This window comes from Scyliorhinus canicula, chromosome 2, assembly GCF_902713615.1.
Source record: "Scyliorhinus canicula chromosome 2, sScyCan1.1, whole genome shotgun sequence".
In the NCBI taxonomy this organism is placed as follows: Eukaryota; Metazoa; Chordata; class Chondrichthyes; order Carcharhiniformes; family Scyliorhinidae; genus Scyliorhinus; species Scyliorhinus canicula.
In genome coordinates this window covers 221,115,192-221,131,208 of record NC_052147.1, presented here as the reverse complement: position 1 = coordinate 221,131,208, position 16,017 = coordinate 221,115,192, and the positions used below count along the sequence as shown (strand labels likewise).

Sequence of the window (16,017 nt, the reverse complement as noted above, 5' to 3'; positions counted from 1 at the left end):
CAAGCAGCTCAAACAGATCATTTAGCACATGTAAAGAAAAGAAAATAAAAAGAAAATACATAATAGGGCAACAAAAGTTCCACAATGTGAATACATAGACACTGGCATCAGCTGAAACATACAGGAGTGTAGTATTAATCAGGTCAGTCCCTAAGAGGGTCATTTAGGAGTCTGGTAACAGCAGGAAAGAAGCTGTTTTTGAATCAGTTCCTCCGTGTTCTCAGACTTCTGTATCTCCTGCCTGATGGAAGAAGTTGGAAGAGTGAGTAAGCCGGGTGGAGGGCTTCTTTGATTATGCTGCCCGCTTTCCCCAGGCAGCGGGAGGTGTAAATGGAGTCAATGGATGGGAGGCAGGTCCATGTGATGGACTGGGACGTGTTCACGACTCTTTGAAGTTTCTTGCAGTCTTGGATTCATCAGTTGCCATTCCCCAGAGAGTAGTTGGGCATGGAATGCACTGCCTGTGGAAGTAGTTGAGTCAGAAACATTAGGGACCTTCAAGCGGCTATTGGATAGGTACATGGATTATGGTATAATAATGGAGTGCAGATTAATTTGTTCTTAAGGGCAGCACGGTAGTATTGTGGATTGCTTTACAGCTCCAGGGTCCCAAGTTCGATTCCGGCTTGGGTCACTGTCTGTGTGGAGTCTGCACATCCTCCCCGTGTCTGCGTGGGTTTCCTCCGGGTGCTCCGGTTTCCTCCCACAGTCCAAAGATGTGCAGGTTGGATGGATTGGCCATGATAAATTGCCCTTAGTGTCCAAAATTCTATGATAATCTATGATTAACCTAAGACAAAAGTTCGGCACAACATGGTGGGCCGAAGGGCCTGTTCTGTGCTGTATTTCTCTATGTATTTCTCTATTACAATGGGATTAGGGAAGAACTAGCTAAGGTAGACTGGGAGCAAAGACTTTATGGTGGAACAGTTGAGGAACAGTGGAGAACCTTCCAAGCGATTTTTCACAGTGCTCAGCAAAGGTTTATACCAACAAAAAGGATGGACGGTAGAAAGAGGGAAAATCGACCGTGGATATCTAAGGAAATAAGGGAGTGTATCAAATTGAAGGAAAAAGCATACAAAGTGGCAAAGATTGGTGGGAGACTAGAGGACTGGGAAATCTTTAGGGGCAACAGAAAGCTACTAAAAAAGCTATAAAGAAGAGTAAGATAGAATGTGAGAGTAAACTTGCTCAGAATATAAAAACAGACAGTAAAAGTTTTTACAAATATATAAAACAAAAAAGAGTGGCTAAGGTAAATATTGGTCCTTTAGAGGATGAGAAGGGAGTTTTAATAATGGGAGATGAGGAAATGGCTGAGGAACTGAACAGGTTTTTTGGGTCGGTCTTCACAGTGGAAGACACAAATAAAATGCCAGCGACTGATAGAAATGAGGTTATGGCAGGTGAGGACCTTGAGAGGACTGTTATCACTAAGGAGGTAGTGATGGGCAAGCTAATAGGGCTAAAGATAGACAAGTCTCCTAGCCCTGATGGAATGCATCCCAGAGTGCTAACAAATGGCTAGGGAAATTGCAGATGGACTAATGATGATTTACCAAAATTCACTAGACTCTGGGGTGGTCCCAGTGGATTGGAAATGAGCAAACGTGAACCACTGTTTAAAAAAGGCGGTAGGCAGAGAGCAGGAAATTATAGGCCAGTGAGCTTAACTTCGGTAGTAGGGAAGATGCTGGAATCTATCATCAAGGAAGAAATAGCGAGGCACCTGGATAGAAATTGTCCCATTGGGCAGACGCAGCATGGGTTCATAAAGGGCAGGTTGTGCCTAACTAATTTAGTGGAATTTTTTGAGGACATTACCAGTGCAGTAGATAACGGGGAGCCAATGGATGTGGTATATCTGGATTTCCAGAAAGCCTTTGACAAGGTGCCATACAAAAGGTTTCTGCATAAAATAAAGATTCATGGCATTAGGGTAAAGTAGTAGCATGGATAGAGGATTGGTTAATTAATAGAAAGCAAAGAGTGGGGATTAATGGGTGTTTCTCTGGTTGGCAATCAGTAGCTTGTGGTGTCCCTCAGGGATCCGTGTTGGGCCCACAATTGTTCACAATTTACATAGATGATTTGGAGTTGGGGACCAAGGGCAATGTGTCCAAGTTTGCAGATGACACTAAGATGAGTGGTAAAGCGAAAAGTACAGAGGATACTGGAAGTCTGCAGAGGGATTTGGATAGGTTAAGTGAATGGGCTAGGGTCTGGCAGATGGAATACAATGTTGACAAATGTGTGGTTATCCATTTTGGTAGGAATAACAGCAAACGGGATTATTATTTAAACAATAAAATATTAAAGCATGCTGCTGTGCAGAGAGACCTGGGTGTGCTAGTGCATGAGTCACAGAAAGTTGGTTTACAGGTGCAACAGGTGATTAAGAAGGCAAATGGAATGTTGTCCTTCATTGCTAGAGGGATGGAGTTTAAGACTAGGGAGGTTATGTTGCAATTGTATAAGGTGTTAGTGAGGCCACACCTGGAGTATTGTGTTCAGTTTTGGTCTCCTTACTCCTTACAGTGACATACTGGCACTGGAAGGTGTGCAGAGGAAATTCACGAGGTTAATCCCAGAGCTGAAGGGGTTGGATTATGAGGGGAGGTTGAGTAGACTGGGACTGTACTCGTTGGAATTTAAAAGGATGAGGGGGAATCTTATAGAAATATATAAAATTATGAAGGGAATAGATAGGATAGATGCGGTGATGTTGTTTCCACTGGCGGGTGAAAGCAGAACTGGGGGACATAGCCTCAAAATAAGGGGAAGCAGATTTAGGACTGAGTTTAGGAGGAACTTCTTCACCCAAAGGGTTGTGAATCTATGGAATTCCTTGCCCAGTGAAGCAGTTGAGGCTCTTTCATTACATGTTTTTAGGGTAAAGATAGATAGTTTTTTTTTATATAAATAATTTTTATTGAAATTTTTACAAAATACATATATAAACATCTTAACTTTGTTAACATACAACCGCGTTAACCCCCCATGAACAGTACCCCCCCCCCCCAGCTTCAAGAGCAACTTCAAACAACAGGAAAGAACAAAAACAAAGAAAAAGAAAGAAGAGAAAAACAAAAGAGAAAAAAAAAGAGAGAGAGAGATAGCACCCTCCACAAACCCATGTGCACAGTTCTCCCTCCCCCCAATCCTTACCCACCCCGGGTTGCTGCTGCTGTCGGCCTATTTCCCTACTGTTCTGCCAAGAAGTCCAGAAAAGGCTGCCACCGCCTGAAAAACCCTTGTACTGATCCCCTCAGGGCAAATTTCACCCTCTCCAATTTAATGAACCCCGCCATATCCGAGATCCAGGCCTCCACGCTTGGGGGCCTCGCATCCTTCCATTGGAGCAAGATCCTCCGCCAGACTACTAGGGACGCAAAGGCCAGAACCCCGGCCTCTCTCGCCTCCTGCACTCCCGGCTCCACTGCAACCCCAAAAATTGCGAGTCCCCAGCCTGGTTCGACCCTGGATCCCACCACCCTCGACGCCGTCTTTGCTACCCCCTCCCAAAACTCCCCCAACGCTGGGCACGCCCAAAACATATGGGCGTGGTTCGCTGGGCTCCCCGAGCACCTAGCACACCTGTCCTCTCCCCCGAAAAACCTGCTCATCCTCGACCCAGTCATGTGGGCCCTATGTAGCACCTTGAACTGTATGAGGCTAAGCCTCGCACAGGAAGAGGAGGAATTCACTCTCTCCAGGGCATCCGCCCACGTCCCCTCCTCAATCTCCTCCCCCAGCTCCTCTTCCCACTTCCCCTTCAGTTCCTCCACCGAGGCCGCGTCTACCTCCTGCATTACCCGGTATATGTCCGAGATCCTCCCTCCTCCGACCCACATCCCCGAGACCACCCTATCCCGCACCCCTCGTGGGGGCAGCAAGGGGAACCCCTCCACCTGCTGCCTGGCAAACGCCCTCACCTGGATGTACCTAAACATGCTCCCCGGGGGAGCCCAAACTTCCCCTCCAACTCCCCCAAGCTCGCGAACCTCCCCTCCACAAACAGGTCCCTCAACCTCCTAACTCCTGCCCTGTGCCAGCTCAGAAATCCGCTATCAATGCTCCCTGGGACGAACTGATGGTTCCCCCGTATCGGGGTCTCCATCGAGCCCCCCATTTCTCCTCTGTGCCATCTCCATTGCCCCCAAACTTTGAGGGTAGCTGCCACCACCGGGCTCGTGGTATATAACTCGTTGGAGGGAGCGGCACCGGCGCCGTTACAAGCGCTTCCAGGCTCGTGCCTACACAAGACGCCACCTCCAACCTCTTCCACGCTGCCCCCTCCTTGTCCGTTACCCACGTACGCACCATCGCTGCGTTGGCCGCCCAGTAGTACCCACAGAGGTTGGGCAACGCCAGCCCCCCCCTATCCCTGCCTCGCTCCAGGAACACTCTTCGAACCCTCGGAGTCCCATGCGCCCACACAAATCCCGTGATACTGCTGTTGACCCTCCTGAAAAAGGCCTTCGGGATAAGGATGGGGAGGCACTGGAACAGGAACAAAAACCTCGGGAGCACCGTCATCTTGACGGACTGCACCCTCCCCGCCAGTGACAGCGTTAACATATCCCATCTCTTAAACTCCTCCTCCATCTGCTCCACCAATCTTGTGAGGTTGAGCTTGTGCAGGGCCCCCCCATCTCCCCACCACCTGGACCCCTAGGTACCTGAAACTCTTCCCTGCCTGCTTCAATGGGAGCCTACCAATCCCCTCCTCTTGCTCCCCCGGATGCACCACAAACACCTCACTTTTGCCCAGGTTCAGCTTATACCCCGAGAAACCCCTGAATTCCCTAAGAATCCTCATCACCTCCGGCATCCCCCCCACCGGGTCCGCCACATACAGCAACAAGTCGTCCGCGTACAGCGACACCCGATGCTCCTCCCCACCCCGCACCAGGCCTCTCCAGTTCCCTGACTCCCTCAATGCCATGGCCAGGGGCTCAATCGCCAACGCGAAGAGCAAGGGGGACAGGGGGCACCCCTGTCTCGTCCCCCGATGCAGCCGAAAGTACTCCGACCTCCTCCTATTCGTGGCTACACTTACCATCGGGGCCTCGTAGAGCAGCCTCACCCACCGGATAAACCCCTCCCCAAACCCAAACCTCTCCAACACCTCCCACAAGTACTCCCACTCAACCCTATTGAAGGCCTTCTCCGTGTCTAACGCCACCACTATCTCCGCCTCCCCTTCCACAGCCGGCATCATAATGACATTGAGGAGCCTTTGCACGTTTGTGTTCAGCTGCCTTCCCTTTACAAACCCCGTCTGGTCCTCATGTATGACCCCAGGCACACAATCCTCTATTCTAGTGGCCAGGATCTTTGCCAGCAGCTTAGCATCGGCGTTCAGCAGCGAAATCGGCCTATATGATCCACACTGCAGAGGGTCCTTGTCCCGCTTCAGGATCAAGGAATTCAGCGCCCGTGATATAGTTGGGGGCAGAGCCCCCCCTCCCTTGCCTCGTTAAAGGTCCGGACCAACAGGGGGCCCAACAGGTCCAAATACTTTTTATAGAATTCAGCCGGAACCCCGTCCGGCCCCGGCGCCTTCCCCGACTGCATGCTCCCTATCCCTTTGACCACCTCCTCCAGCTCGATCGGCGCCCCTAGTCCCTCCACCTGCTCCTCTTCCACCCTCGGGAATCGCAACTTGTCCAAGAAGCGCCCCATTCCACCCTCCTCCACCGGGGGTTCAGACCGGTACAGTTTCCCATAGAAGTACCTGGAGACCCCATTGACATCTACCCCCCACTGCACCACCTTCCCAGCTCTATCCATCACTCCCCCAATCTCCCTGGCCGCGTCTCGCTTCCGGAGCTGGTGTGCCAGCATCCTGCTCGCCTTCTCCCCGTGTTCATACACTGCCCCCTGTGCTTTCCTCCACTGGGCTTCCGCCTTTCTGGTCGTCAGTATGCAAATCTGGTCTGAAGGCTACGCCTCTCCCCCAGCAATCCCTCCTCTGGGGCCTCCGCATATCTCCTATCCACCTGCACCATCTCCCCTATCAGTCTTTCCCTTTCCCTCTGCTCCCCCCTCTCCCTATGGGTTCGGATGGAGATCAATTCCCCCCGCATCACCTCCTTCAATGCCTCCCAGACCGTCCCCACCCGAACCTCCCCGTTATCATTGGCCTCGAGGTATCTCTCAGTACACCCCCGGACCCTCCCGGCCACCTCCTCATCTGCCAGCAGCCCCACCTCCATGCGCCAGAGCGGACGTTGGTCCCTCTCTTCCCCAGCCCGAGGTCCATCCAGTGCGGGGCATGATCCGAAATGGCAATGGCGGAGTATTCCACTTCCTCCACCCTCGTCACCTGCCCCCTGCTCAGGACAAAAAAACAATCCTCGAGTAGGCCTTGTGTACATGGGAGAAAAACGAGTATTCCCTGGCCCTTGGCCTCGCAAACCTCGAAGGGTCCACCCCCCCCATCTGGTCCATAAATCCCCTCAACACCTTAGCCGCCGCCGACCTCCTGCCCGTCCGGGACTTGGATCGATCCAATGGGGGATCCAGTACTGTGTTAAAGTCTCCCCCCATGATCAGGCCCCCCGCCTCCAGGTCCGGAATGCGGCCCAACATACGCCGCATGAACCCTGCATCGTCCCAATTTGGGGCATAAACATTCACCAACACTACCCGCTCCCCCTGCAGCTTGCCACTCACCATCACGTACCTCCCGCCACTGTCAGCCACCACCTTCAACGCCTCAAACGACACCACCTTCCCCACCAGGATCGCCACCCCCTTACTCTTCTCATCCAACCCTGAGTGGAATACTTGGCCCATCCACCCCTTCCTCAACCGGACCTTGTCCAGCACTCTCGGGTGTGTCTCCTGGAGCATGGCCACATCCGCCTTCAGGTGCGCAACTATTCGGGCCCTTTTGACCGGCCCATTCAGCCCCCTCACATTCCAGGTTATCAGCCGGATCCGAGGGCTCCCTGCCCCCTTCCCCTGCCGATTAGCCATACCCCATCCCTTGCCCACCTCCGGCCAGCGTCCCACGCTCTGCCAGTTTCCCACGGTGGCAACTCCCCCCCCCCACCCCCCCCCCCCCCAGGCTAGGACCCCTCCTAACCGCGCCCCCCCCTCTATAGCACTCCCTTGAGCCAGCTAACTTCTGCTGACCCCGGCGGCTCCCGCCTTACTTTCGGCTCCTCCCAACGTGGGACTGCCCCTCCTCCATTGTGCCTGTCAACGAGTCCACCCTCCCCCGCTCCTGCGCGGGAAAAGGAAACCCGCCCCCTCCCTCCCACAGCGCGGGAACCCCGCAGAAAGCCCGCGCTTTTGCCCTGCCGGGCCCCGCCTCCTCCAGGGCCACTCCCATTGTCAGTCCCCCCCACCAGCTCCCCGAACACCCCGTTTACCCCTCAGTCCGAACCCGTCCACCCAACCCCTGCTTGAAAACCCATACAGAAAACACCCGTACGACATCACCCCACCCACCCTAAGGCCGCCCCACATCTTACCCTAAACCCCGTAAATACAAATACAGTATAAATAAATACAGTATTATACAGCATCCCCCATCCGGGGGACCCTCAGTTTGAGTCCAGTTTCTCGGCTTGCACGAAGGCCCACGCCTCCTCCGGGGACTCAAAATAGTGGTGTCGATCCTTATAGGTGACCCACAGACGCGCCGGCTGCAGCATTCCAAACTTCACCTTCCGTCTGTGGAGCACTGCCTTCGTCCGGTTAAACCCGGCCCTCCGCCTCGCCACTTCCGCACTCCAGTCCTGGAAGATCCGCACCTCCGTGTTCTCCCATTTGCTGCTCCGCTCCTTCTTGGCCCACCGGAGCACACACTCACGATCCACGAACCGGTGGAACCTCACCAACACCGCCCGCGGTGGCTCGTTCGGCTTGGGCCTCCTAGCCAGAATTCTGTGGGCCCCCTCCAACTCCAGGGGCCCCTGGAAGGACCCAGCCCCCATCAGCGAGTTTAGCATCATCACCACATAGGCCGCTAGGTCCGACCCCTCCAGCCCCTCCGTGAGGCCCAGGATCCGTAGATTCTTCCTCCTCGACCGGTTGTTCAGCTCCTCGAACCGCTCCTGCCATCTTTTATGGAGCGCCTCGTGCATCTCCACCTTCCCCACCACGGCCACGACCTCGTCCTCCCTTTCGGAGGCCTGCTGCTGCAGCTCCCGGATCGCAGCCCCCTGGGCTGTCTGGGTCTCCATCAGTTCCCTGTTGGTTACCTTGATGGACTCCAGCAGCCCCACCTTCAGCTCCTGGAAGCAGCGCAGCAGAGTCGTCTGCTGCTCCCTGACCCACTTCCTCAGCTCCTCAAAGCTTTCGCCGGCTGCCATTTTGTTTTTCGGGTCCCGATTTTTTTCTGGGTGTTTTTTCCGTCGATTCTCTCCCTGCCCCGCTCCTGGTCTGGACCATGGGGCCACTGGGGCGACTCCTGGCCTCTTCCCCCGTCGGGATTTGCCTCCTCAGCTCCGTTGGGGGCCTTTAAAATAGCCCCGAAGTCCGTTAATCTCGGGAGCCGCCGAACGTGCGGTTCAGTTGTGCATTGCTGCCACCGGAAGTCCTCATGATAGATAGTTTTTTGAAGAATAAAGGGATTAAGAGTTATGGTGTTCGGGCTGGAAAGTGGAGCTGAGTCCACAAAAGATCAGCCATGATCTCATTGAATGGCGGAGCAGACTCGAGGGGCCAGATGGCCTACTCCTGCTCCTAGTTCTTATGTTCTTATGCTGGATGCCGTCTTCACCACCCTGTCCACCTGCGACTCCACCTTCAAGCAGCTATGAACCTGTACCCCTAGATCTATTTCTTCTGTTACTCTCCCCAATTCCCTACCATTAACTGACTAGGTCCTGCTCTGATTTGATCGACCAAAATGCATCAGCTCATATTTATCCAAATTAAACTCCATCTGCCATTCATCGACCCACTGGCCCAATTGGTCAAGATCTTGTTGCAATCTTGTATAACCTTCTTCACTATCCACTATGCCACCAATCTTGGTGTCATCTGAAAACTTACTACACATGCCTCCTACATTCTCAGCCAAATCATTAATATATGTCACAAATAACAGTGGACCCAGCACCGATCTCTAAAGCACACCGCTGGTTACAGGCCTCCAGTTTGAAAAACAGCCCTCCACAACCACCCTTTGGCTTTGGTCGCCAAGCCAATTTTGTATCCAATTGGCTATCTCAACCTGGATTCCATGAGATTAAACCTTTTGTAACAACCTACCATGCGATAGGTGGAATAGGCTGTATAGGTTTGGCTATGGTGACTGACCAATTGGTCATTGGTAACTCAACTGTGGGAACATGGGGGTTCCTCTTGAGTTACTGTAGCACCAAAATCTTCAGGAACAAGTCGACATTGATAAATAAGAGAGAGAAGCGTATGCTTTTATCATATGCTTTATCGTTGTTTGTCTCAACTTTTGATCTCTCTGTAAGAAGTCTTTTACAATACCAGGTTAAAATCCTCCTAGCTCGAAAAGCTAGTGATTCGAAACAAGACCTGTTAAACTTTAACCTCTTGTTCTAAGACTTCTTACTGTGCCCACCTCATTCCAACGCTGGCATCTCCACATCATAGCTTTGATCTCTCTGACTGATAATATTCAGTTGTTCCTGGCTGAGCAGGTGTGACTTAAGGTTTGGTGAGATTTTCATTTCTGAATGGATCTTTTGTTTACGAGAAAGGAAGACTTTGGAAAAGAAGAGTGAGGAAAAGAACTGAGAAAAATTATTTTTGGGAAGCAGAAAGCAAGATTAAATCTGTTTAGTAAATAGTGCAAGTGGGCGGTGGAGCAAAATGCTTTTTGTGACGTTAATTGAGAAGATATTTTCAGAGAGAACAAAGGAAGTTTCATATTTATTCAGGTTCGGATATGTCTAAATTGTATTACAAATATTTGGTGGGATTTTCTCTGCAACTGCCCCATGTTTTGTGGTGGCCAGCCATTGGTTGATGTTGAGATCTTCTGGCCCTGCTGTTGCCAACAAGATTTTCCCAGGAAACCAGGGGTGGCGGTGCACCGATGGTGGGACCAAAAGATTCTGCCGGCTTGAACGGCTGGAATATTCTGGCCATTACATCTCAGGCCTTCAGTAAATAATTTAATATGTGATATATTGCTTCTGTTTACCTGTGTTGCAATGATCAACAATGTGCTCATTGCATTTAGACTGCAGTGGGATCACATCAAACATAAGAAACCATACATTAGCTTGTAAGTTATTCACAAGCAATGGCTTAGGAGATCTGATTGTCTTTAATTCATTTTTGGTGCATTCTGTCAAAATATATTTAATTGCTGACACCTTCAGGATTTATGTAGCCATTTCATTTCTTACTCATCAGAGTTACACTTTCAATAAGTATGTATATATGTAAAGTTTATTAATCCACCAAAGGCATTTTTATAACATCTGACTTTTGTTTCTGTAGGTTCGGGTAAAAGAAGAAGAGTCACAGATGAAAGATATCTGCGTATCCCCTTGGAATATGGGTAACTTCTTTTTATAAAATGAGTTCCATATATTTTATTTGTGTTACAGTTGAATATTTAGTTTGCAAATTCTCCCCCCCCCCCCCCCCCCCCCCCCCCCCCCCCGGAAGTCTCCAAATAGCACCCCAACACATCACCAGTCCAACCTCCCAGAGGCCCCTACTTATCTATCCTGCACTCCCACCCTTCAGACCCCCCCCCCCAACCCTCATTTCATGGGCATGGCCCCCCTCATCCCCTGGTCCTTGACAGTGCCATCTTTGCACTCGGGCACCCTTTTCACTGGCACCCAGGCAGTGCTTCTGCTCTGCAGTGCCATCCGGGCATGTTGGCAGTGCCATGGTGGCAGTGCCAAGGTGCCCACATTCCAGGGAGAGGGCCAGGGGGCCACCCTGCACTTAGCCTGACCACCCATGTATTTGCTTGTTCCACACTGTAGCCAATCACTGTTTGCCGATGAACCCTTTGTCAATGTCCTCTGTTGATTATTCTTGTCTCCTATGTACGTACTGTGTACGTTTCCTCAGCCGCAGAAAAATACTTTTCACTGTTCTTCGGTACATGTGATAATAAATCAAATTAAATCAAATCAAATCAATGCGTCTCCGATGGTCCGGGAGGCCCCCTTAGGTGCCGTTCCACCTGGTCCACATTTATGTTTCTGACCTACTTCCGGAAGCGGCTTTTGGTCACACTCATTTAGGGTGGAGATCGAAGTCCGATGTCTTGCGGGACTCCAGTGAATCCCGCGAGGCGTGGAGGGTGTCGGGAGGCTGGCTGTAGGCCTCTTGCAGGATTCTCTAGCCGTATTGTGCTCTCGCATGAGCGCAACACGACTGGAAAATTGGGCCCATAATTTGATAAAACATTTGATTTTGTGATTGACTGCCCAGTTGCTACAGATGACAGCTCCCTGTTATACTCTGGTCTATTAGAAAGAAAGAAGGCTCTTTAAAAAGTACATAATTTGTTGTGAAATGCTTTGAAAATCTCTTGAGGAGCTGAAAGGTATGATATAAATGCCTCCCTTCAGTACTCTGCTGCTGGGGCATTTCCCAGGCAGGATCTTTGTTGCAGTACTAAAGGTCATGTTTCAACTTTCACCTTCCCATCACTTATAATTCCTCTACATGTTGTCTGCAACGATTTGCTTTCAAAGGGGTCACTAATGGTTATAAATCGGTTACGAGCACTCAGAGTTGTGCTTTGCTTGATCTGCACCCCATTTATCTTCAATCTGTCCAGTGCTTAATTTTTTTTAACAGATTTTAAAACCAAAGAAATATTCAACCAAGAGATGATTTGGATACAGAAAGCAGGAAAGGCATGAGGACAGCACAGTAGTGTTATGGGCCAGGGTTTAGAGAACCCCAAAGTGTATCATGGAGTTCACCTGACCTACAACTTTTACTAGATTGTGGTATGGGGAACACACGGCCCACTCTACAGGTGTGGAACAGCAGAAATGGAAAAGTATTGTTTAAAGTAGTGTTCTTCAAACTTTTTTTCCATGGACCCATTTTTACCAACCGGCCAACCTTTGGGTCCCAACCTGGCTGACCTTCGCGAGCCACGCTGGCCGACCTTCGCGACCCATGCCGGCCGACCTGCGCGACCAACCATTTTCTCTTACCTTGTTTGCTGCTGACAAAAATGGAGGAAATGGTTTTGGGTCCCTTTGGCCCTCGTACACGCTCCTCCAATGCAACCTGTTGGATGAAGGTGAAGCCTTCTCATGTCGGAAAGTATGGAGTCTCCATCTGTCCAAAGTTCTGAATTTTTTTCCTGTAAAATTTTATCAAATAAAACCCCTGCCCGAACTTGTAAAAAAAAATAAAATGAGTAAAATAAATTTTTAAAATGAATAAAACCCCCCCTGAACTTGTAAAAATAATAAAATAAATGAAAAAAATAAAAATTAGATGAATAAAATAAATGAATAAAAACCACTACAGAACTTGTAAAACAAAAAGCTGCAACCGTTCAAAAAAATAGTGGCCGCACTGCGCATGTGTGCCCGATCATCGTGCGCGCATGCGCAATGCGGCCAAATTTTTTTTTTTAATGTTCGCGGCCGCTTGCAGCCGGCGTTATGAAAAGCCGGCTGCTGCGCGGGGATTTGCACGATAGGGAGCGCCGCGGACAACGGCTCCGCGACCCTCCCAACACCCGCCTGCGACCCACCCGCGGGTTGCACCCCCGACTTTGAACACTGGTTTAAAGCAAATCAGTGTTTATTCTATGAACTCAAGTTAACCTTTTTAAAACATACAGTGAACATCTTAGCAACCTTCAATTCAAATACAACCCCCAAAGAATACAACACTAATTAATTCTTACTTTTCGAGGGCAGCACGGTGGCGCAGCGGTAGCACTGCTGCCTGACGCCGCTGAGGTCCCAGGTTCGATCCTGGCTCTGGTCACTGTCCGTGTGGAATTTGCACATTGTTTACGTGGGTTTCGCCCCCACAACCCAAAGATGTTCAGGGTAGTTGGATTGATCATGCTAAATTGCCCCTTAATTGGAAAATTGAATTGGTACTCTAATTTTATAGCAAAAAAAAAGTATTTCTTACTTTCCTTTTAACATCTATAAGACTTAAAACAAAACCTTTTAACAGAAGCACCTCAGGTTTAAATTGACTACTGAGAACAGCTACCACGTTGAGATCAGCAAATGAATATTCATAAGCTTGCAGAGATTCACACACATCCTGCTGTGATTGCAGCTTCTCCAAAATTAAAATGAAACCAAACCCACCCTGCAGCAAAAAACCTAAAGCGAAAGTAAAAAGCTGACACAGCCCAGCTCCACCCACTCTCTGACGTCACTGCAGTAATAAACACCCATTTCTTAAAGGTACTCTCACTATAGATATTTATATACACACCCATTTATAAACACCCATTTCTAAGAAGGTACTCTCACATGACAGTAGCACAGTGGTTAGCACCGCCGCTTCACCGCTCCAGGGTCCCAGGTTTGATTCTCGGCTTGGGTCACTGTCTGTGCGGAGTCTGCACGTTTGTCCCGTGTCTGTGTGGGTTTCCTCCGGGTGCTCCAGTTTCCTCCCACAGTCCAAAGATGTGCAGGTTAGGTTTCTTGGCTATGCTAAATTGCCCTTTGTGTCCAAAAAGGTTAGGTTGGGTTATGGGGATAGGGTGGAGGTGTGGGCCTAAGTAGGGTGCTCTTTAAAGGACCGGTGCAGACTCGATGGGACAAATGGCCTCCTCCTGTACTATAAATTCTATGATGCGCCACAAACTGGAGTTACTTGAATGAATAAAGGAATTAAAATAAAATGTCAATTGATTGTGTCAATATAGATTGGATGCCAATTAATGTGGGGAAATTTGAGGTGATATATTTTGGGAGCAGGAATAAGGAAGGGACATATGCATTAAATTGGAAAATTTTAACAAGAGTAACAGTGCAGAGAACTGGAGGCTTCAGTTGCACGTATCACTTGAAAGTAGGGGGATCTCATAGAGACTTATAAAATTCTAACAGGACAAGATGGGCTAGATGCAGGGAAGATGTTACCAATGATGGGTGTGTCCAGTGACCGAGATGAGGAGACATTTCTTCACCCAAGGAGTGGTGAGCCTGTGGAATTCATTAGGGGAAGTAGTTGATGCTCAATCATTGAATATATTCAAGAGGCGGCTAGATATAGCACTTGTGGAGAATGGGATACATAGGAGCAGGAGGCCCTTCGAGCCTGCTCCGCCATTCATCACGATCATGGCTGATCATACAACTCAATAGCCTAATCCTGCTTTCTCCACATAGTCTTTGATCCCATTCTCCCCAAGTGTTATATCCAGCCGCCTCTTGAATATATTCACTGTTTTTGCATTAACTACTTCCTGTGGTAATGAATTCCACAGGCTCACCACTCTTTGTGTGAGGAAGTGTCTCCTTATGTCTGTCCGAAATGGTTTACCCGGAACCCTCAGCCTGTGACCCCTGGTTTGGATACACCTATCATTGGTAACATCTTCCCTGCATCTACCCTGTCTAGTCCTGTTAGAATTTTATAAGTCTCTATGAGATCCCCCCTCATTCTTCTGAACTCCAGCAAGAACAATCCCAACCCAGTCAATCTCTCCTCATATGATAGTCCCGCTATCCCTTGGAATCAGTCTGGTAAACCTTCGCTGCACTCGAGAGAGCAAGAACATCCTTCCTCCGAGAAGGAGACCAAAACTGCACACAATACTCCCAAGTGTGGCCTCACCAAGGCACTGTACAATTGCAGCAACACATCCCTGCTTCTGTACTCGAAACCTCTTGCAATGAAGGCCAACATACCATTAACCTCCTTTACCGCCTGCTGCACCTGCATGCTTACCTTCAGCGAATGGTGCACAAGGACACCCAGGTCCAGCTGCACACTCCCCTCTCCCAATTTACAACCATTCAGGTAGCAATCTGCCTTCCTGTTTTTGCTTCCAAAGTGAATAACCTCGCACTAATCCAAATTATACTGCATCTGCCATTGGTTTGCCCACTCACCTAACCTGTCCAGATCTTGCTGTAGGATCCCTGCATCCTCGTCACAATTCACCCTCCCACCTAATTTGGTATCATCTGCAAACTTTGAGATGTTACATTTTGTTCCCTCATCCAAATCATTAATATATATTGTTAATAGCTGGGGTCCCAGCACCGATCCCTGTGGTACCCCACTGGTCACTGCCTGCCAATTTGAAAAGGACCCATTAATCCCTACTCTTTGTTTCCTCTCTGCCAACCAGTTTTCTATCCAACTCAATACATTTCCCCCAATCCAATGCGCTTTAATTTTGCACAATAATCTCTTATGCGGGACTTTGTCAAACGCCTTCTGAAAGTCTAAATATACCACATCGACTGGCTCCCCCTTGTTACCTCTTGAAAGAATTTCAACAGATTTGTCAAGCATAATTTTCCCTTCATAAATCCATGCTGACTCTGACTGATCCTGCCACTGCTTTCTAAATGTTCCGCTATAAAGTCCTTGATAATGGATTCAAGTATTTTCCCCACTACCGATGTTAGGCTTACTGGTCTATAATTCCCTGCTTTCTCTCTACCTCCCTTTTTGAATATCGGCCCGTCGTAAAAAAGCCGAGTCACATCGGCGTCGTCCACAGCTGCTCTCAGCCGGCGGGAACTCGGCGTGGAAGGGTCGGGGGGGGGGGGGGGGGGGGGGGGGGGGGGCTCCGATGTGGCCTGGCCCGCTATTGGGTCCCACCAATCGGCAGGCCGACCTCTCTGGCTGGGGGCCTCCTTTCTTCCGCGCCGGCCCATGTAGCCCTGTGCCATGTTGCGTTGGGGTCAGCGCATTGAAGGAAGCCACTGCACATGCACAGATCCCAAGGCGCCCAGTTGACGCTGTGAACCGCTCCAGTGCCGTGCTGGCCCCCAATAGGGGCCAGAATTGCTGATCCTGAGGCCGTGTTGACGCTGCCGAGCAACGTGACGGCGTTTCTGACGACGTCAACACTTAGCCTCAGGATCA

The 16,017-nt window shown here is 49.8% G+C and overlaps 1 protein-coding gene across 16 annotated transcripts in view; it reads left to right on the top strand.

Annotated features, from left to right (window-relative positions):
* baz2ba (bromodomain adjacent to zinc finger domain, 2Ba) overlaps positions 1 to 16,017 on the top strand; it is a 563,986-nt gene that overhangs the window by 368,711 nt on the left and 179,258 nt on the right. For all 16 annotated transcript variants that reach the window (XM_038789612.1, XM_038789617.1, XM_038789613.1 and 13 more), the window contains one exon: positions 10,450 to 10,510. In XM_038789612.1, coding sequence (XP_038645540.1) covers positions 10,450 to 10,510 — 61 coding nt within the window. The remainder of the gene's footprint in view (positions 1 to 10,449; positions 10,511 to 16,017) is intronic.